The sequence below is a fragment of the Vigna umbellata genome, chromosome 1 (assembly GCF_029865625.1).
Source record: "Vigna umbellata cultivar VRB3 chromosome 1, Vumbellata_1.0, whole genome shotgun sequence".
Lineage (NCBI taxonomy): Eukaryota > Viridiplantae > Streptophyta > Magnoliopsida > Fabales > Fabaceae > Vigna > Vigna umbellata.
Window position 1 is genome coordinate 19257370 of NC_142165.1, and position 5756 is coordinate 19263125.

At 29.2% G+C, this 5756-nt stretch overlaps 1 protein-coding gene across 2 annotated transcripts; it reads right to left on the bottom strand.

The window, feature by feature from the left end:
• Positions 1-1845: 1845 nt before the first annotated feature.
• RTE1 (protein REVERSION-TO-ETHYLENE SENSITIVITY-like protein (DUF778)) lies at positions 1846-5022 on the bottom strand. 2 transcript variants are annotated; one of them, XM_088099415.1, is made up of 4 exons: positions 4689-5022; positions 3062-3166; positions 2610-2941; positions 1846-2496 (listed from the first exon to the last, which is right to left on the bottom strand). In XM_088099415.1, exons 3-4 carry the CDS (start codon positions 2892-2894, stop codon positions 2074-2076), a joined length of 708 nt encoding a protein of 235 aa, XP_087955541.1. In that variant the 5' UTR covers positions 2895-2941; positions 3062-3166; positions 4689-5022; the 3' UTR covers positions 1846-2073. The 2 variants fall into 2 exon arrangements, with proteins under 2 accessions (XP_087955541.1, XP_047158357.1); XM_047302401.2 differs by lacking the exon at positions 3062-3166 and having other exon boundaries at positions 4689-5019.
• Positions 5023-5756: the final 734 nt, after the last annotated feature.

The following is a 5756-nucleotide window of genomic DNA, read 5'->3' on the forward strand; positions in this document are numbered from 1 at the left end:
TATCACTTCTAAATATTCTAAAATGGAGTTTTGATTTCATTAAGAAAATACATGAAAATAGATAAAAAAAAGATTAATTTGATCGTTTATTGAATAAGTCCAAATACATCTAAAATATTCAATAATTAATGTAACAAAATGGTTGAACCTAAAAGATGAATACGACTTTAATCTCAAATATATAGTAATGAAGATATAACATGTTTTCTTAGTTCACATAATTTGCCTCGTAAGATTTGAAGTTTTTTAAGCTTGTAATAATTTTTTTTTCAAAATTTTGATAAATGTGAGTGTGTAACATCCCACTAAAATAAATATATACAAAATATTAATACATGTTAAGAATATTTAAGTTATTAAGGATAACTTTGCTTAAATGATATAAACTAGATAAATAAATTAGAATGAGACAAATTAGAGGATTAGAATATGAGATAAATTATTTCTAAACAGACAAAAATATTAAAATCATATATTAGATGTGAAAAATCCAATTTGGAAGAGTAATGAGAGACGCAAATTAATAAGCAAAAGGTTATATTAGACTCAATTCTACATTTATATTTTTGACCTAAGAGAAAAGAAGATGATGGAAAAAGGAAAAAAAAAATAAGGTATGGATAGGATCTAAGTAAATCTAACGACAATAATATGTTTTTCTTTCCTCTTCCGTATATTCTATGAATTGTTTCTTCTAATATATTTATACGTCCGTTGAAATTAATCATGAATTCAAAATTTAGAGTGATTTTGGGTTTGTCCTCCAAATTAAAAAGAATATTTTAGTCTGTTAAAATTGATAAAATATAATTTTAATCTCTAAATATTAAATTTGAGTGACTAAAATGAGTTTTTTTAAACTCTATTTTAAAAAAAAATATTGTTTAGGAACTAAATCCATTTTTACTAAATTTGAATTATTAGAATGAACCATTTTTTAACTTGAGGAACAAAAAGGATTTATTTCAATTTTCAGAAACTAAAAATATAATTATACCAAATAAATCTGTGCTAATTTTATAATTATTAATTGATGATTGATTCAGATGATAAATATGTCCTTTGATGATATGAATATGATATGTCTAATAGTTTGATTATTTTTAACCAAATTTATCAAAAGAAACAAAGAAAAAAAAAGACCATGCCCAACTCACTCTTAAAACGGTAAATAAAAGAAAGAACCAGTTTATACTTTATAAAACGTCCCACAATATAGTTTTCATATAATAATTAACATAAAAAACCATTAAGGTTATTGTATGAATATTTTAAAACAATAACCGTAAAATTAATAAACTTAATGCGCACAGTAATACATTATTAGATATTTGTGTTAAAATATTTTACACGAATAGAAGTTCACAACGTGTAAATTATTTATGTATAAAATTTTAAACTATTTAATATCTCGTTAACATATTTTAAGATAAAGATAATATACTTTTTTTTTGTAAATAATAATATGTTTTCTATATCATTTAATTTTTATAGAATCAACACAAACAATTTGGATAATTTATATTTATAATTCAATTATTGAATTAATGAAAATTATGAATGAATTTCTTATAACTTTTATATTAGCATCAATTATCCATCCTAATTGCATAAACATACTTACTCCTCTTTTCATTCTTTAGTTTTAATTTTCCAAACAACAACAAATATTATTAGAATATAATGGTAACACTAGAATTGATATCATGAACTTGAAATCTAATTTAATTTTACAAAATCAATTTATAAAGTGAGATTTACGTTTATTTATATATTCTAAACCGACTTTATACTAATAGACATGAAACTTTAATATAATTTGTTTTTCACAAAAGACATTCCATCTTGCTATAAACAATAAATCTGTCAATACTTAAAAGAGATGAGAATCCGAAACTTGAAACAGCATCCTCATAGGTTGCATAACATCCTCATAGTTTAAAGTCTAACAAACAGCAAATACGCTTTCAAAAACTACTTGATGAACTTTCCAAAAGAGATAACTACTTCTTATTCCAAAATCAGATCTAAAACTGTTACTTGGTGAAGAGAGAACAAGCAAATCATAACCATTTAACAGTGTGATAGGTTTCCAACAACGTAAGTGCCGACCACAAACCAGAACATCAAAAGCAGAGACACCGATAGTAGTCCAAGTAAGAAGGGCCATCCAATCATCACAACTCCTAAGAAAGCAACCATAAAAAAAGGCATGAAAGATCTTACAATTGCCCAGAAACCAACCCAGTGACCTTTCAACATAATCAAAGCTGCTACATTCACGATGTTCCAATCCATTGATCCGCCGTAACAAACACGATTCAGACAGTTAGCCACAAACGAGTGGCAGTTGCAAGTGAAAATATTGTGAGTTTTGGTCTCGTAATCCCGCAGACTGGCTTGTAATGCATCATCCCATGCTATTGCAGTGCCATAATCACCATGTCGGTAACGTTGCTTGCATTTGTGTGCAGATAGGTTAGGAGGGAAGCAACACTGCAACAAAAGATAGTTAACTGAATTTGGTATGATGTTATGTTGCAAAACATGAATATATTTATAAATGAGAACAAACTGTGTAGAATTGGATATTGTATTTAAGAAACTACCTGTTGACGATCGAGTTGCAAGTATCTTGCCACCGAACCAAATGCAAAATTATCGACATGGACTTCGTGTGATCCTGAAAAATCTATAATAACTCCATCCTCCCTACAAATGCCAACGTGACCAAAGAAGGGAGCCAACCATGAGACTACCGGAAATGGATTCCAAACCAAACAACATGGAAATTTTGCATTGGTTGGATCAATTTGATCTAGAGGCCACAACTCATGCTGTGTTCTTTCTTCAATTTGTGAAAGTTCAATGTCGTAACTTGTATTTAACTCCATAGTAAAAGTCTATAGCACAACAAACTAGTCCTCTGCACATCCCAATTCTGCACAGTGAAAAAAGGATAAAGTGAAACAACTCTTTTGTAGTTTGATATACTTAATCCTGTATCAGGAAACCTTATGACACAAATACCTAGATTATAATTGAGTGTATGACTAACTACCTGTTCAAATGTCAAAGGTAAATACAGGAGGGAATCACAAATTTAATTTAGGACTTCCATGTAAAATATTGCAACATCACAGCACAAAAACCAACCACATGTATCCTTGCACAGAATAAATGTTTAAGATTAGTCAGAAGTATTCACAAGGACAAAGTAAATTTGGCTAAACATTTGTAATGGTTAAAAAATGAACTTTAAACCTAAGTTAACTTCACAAAACCAGTTTGTAATGTGAAGTTTGAACCAACTTATATATTATAAATTCGTTTTATCTCCAGTCAATGTGGGATCTCCAACACATCTCCCGAGATATTTACATCTCAAGTCTGAAACTAGACATTAATGAATGGTTCAATAACGAGTGACATAATAGGTCCAACAAATAACAAATCTCGCTTAAATAGGTTTTAACTCATGACTCTGATACCATGCTAAGAAGTGGACCTAACTCAATTATACAAAATTTGGTTTGTAAGTTGAGGTTTGCACCCATTAATATATTATAAACTCGCTTATCTCTAATTGATATAGGATATCCAACAGAGTAACTTGGTCATTCCACCACATTGCACAAGTCACTTGGTTGATCTAGTTTCAACACTTCAACTATCTCCATCTATTTTACCAACCGATTTATCTACTTATTTGTTTATTTAAAGTCTGCAATGAGATGTGATTGCAATATTATATGGTACTACAATATTGCCGATTGCTTTTAGATCAATCAAATTTGCAAGAACCAAATTGCATGCTAGTTCACATGGATCAATTCCCTAATAAACAGCTGTCTACAGCAACCTTCTTATTATGGACCAACAGCCAAGTGAAAAGACAGATAAGATCTTTAAAAATACAGGTGCACTTTACCATATTATCAATTTTGTAATCACTTTACCTTAATAAGCTAAACAATTCTCATGCTTCATGCATTTTTAGGTTATCAGCAGCATATATGATGTCCATCAAATTTTGACACTTCATCTCTAAGATGCACCAAAAAATAATAAATTTGGTTTTCTCATAAATTTAATATTACAATCTTAAAAGAAAACTTTCATCCCTGCACAATGCACATTCCTACATCTGGTTTAAACTTGTTCATATAACATGAAAAATTGACATAATTTTTAGTCCTATTACATAAACAAACCTTACTTGAATAGGTTTCTCTTTCCTTCCCACATTCGATCTAGCAACTCAAGAGTAGACAATGAGTATTGATAACACAGAAAAGTACACAGTTTTTAGAATAGTGCTTTTCTTACACCTATCATTCTCCTAAACAGCACAGAATAATAAACTATTACCATAACCGTAACCAAAGTGTAATTGAGATGAAATGTCTATATATATCAACAATAAAAAAAAAAACATTGGTGTAAATTCCGCCAAATGCTGGAAACCCCACCGAATGGAAAACACAAAACCAACAGTGTGCAATGTCAAACTAAAGACTCAAGCAGAAAGTCAATCATAACACCAACAGAAAAGACCATAGAAAAAGGGACAAAGTCAATCACCCATCTTTACCACAAAATCCCTCAACCATGAAAGCAATCAACTTTAACCCCTCAAAAACAACCCAGAAAAAGAAAACGAAACAGAAAAGCAAAAAAGAGCTTACCTTTCCCTGTGGGAATAGTTCTCCACTGTCCTCATTATATAGGCATGAATCCCCACATTGGAGATATCGATGAACACTTCAAACCGTTCATCAATGTGCATAACATGTCAGAAGAAGGAGAGAAGTTGAGAACAGAACATATGCGGTAAGGAAATCAGGGCTCAAAGGAAAATCACAAAGGGGTGTGATGAAATTGAGCAGGGGAAGTTGTTGGGAGTTATTACACTTTGATATGCGATTTATGTATGTTGGAGATGAAACCAACCACTTATGAAAAAAATCACAACACAGATTCACAAAGTCCACAAGCTATTATTCTCTTTCTAGAAATATAAATTTTAATTTCGATTTAATTATTATTGTTTGTTTCATTTAGGAAAATGTTTCTCGGGTTGTTCTGAAACCGAAGCGAAAGACGATATATGGGAAAGGTGCATGAACCTTTCGTCACTTTTCAAATTTTCTATCTTTCATGGTGGGTCCCTGTGATGTCTACAGAGTTCTTGCGTTTTTCGTTTCAACCCCAAGTTGTAAAAACCGGAACTTTTAGTAGTAATAATTGTGTTTTTTCGATAAAGATGTGTTCTTTAATAACATGGTTAATTTGGTTTTAGTCTTTTAAGATCTTCAATTTTTGAAGTTAACCAGTATTAACCTTTCTTAAAAAATACCTTTCTTTCTTTCAAGTGTGTTACATTATAGCCTAATTTTAATGTTTCACATAAAACTTTATGGGATTAATTGAAGATAAACACTCGTGTGAGAGTTGAGAAATTTACTATCACATAAATAATTTTGAAATATAAAACAAATAAGACAGAAGGTAATATATATATATATATATATATATATATATATATATATATATATATATATATATATATATATATATATATATATATATATATATATATATATATATTATTTAGTATTATTAAGTTTAGGAGATGATAGATGTGAAGTATTAGAAAATTGATCAAGAGTAGAAAATAATTTTATAAATGATACTCATATAATTTATTATTAAAAAGCTAAAGTAATAAATAAATTTGTTTTGAAAGAGTACAT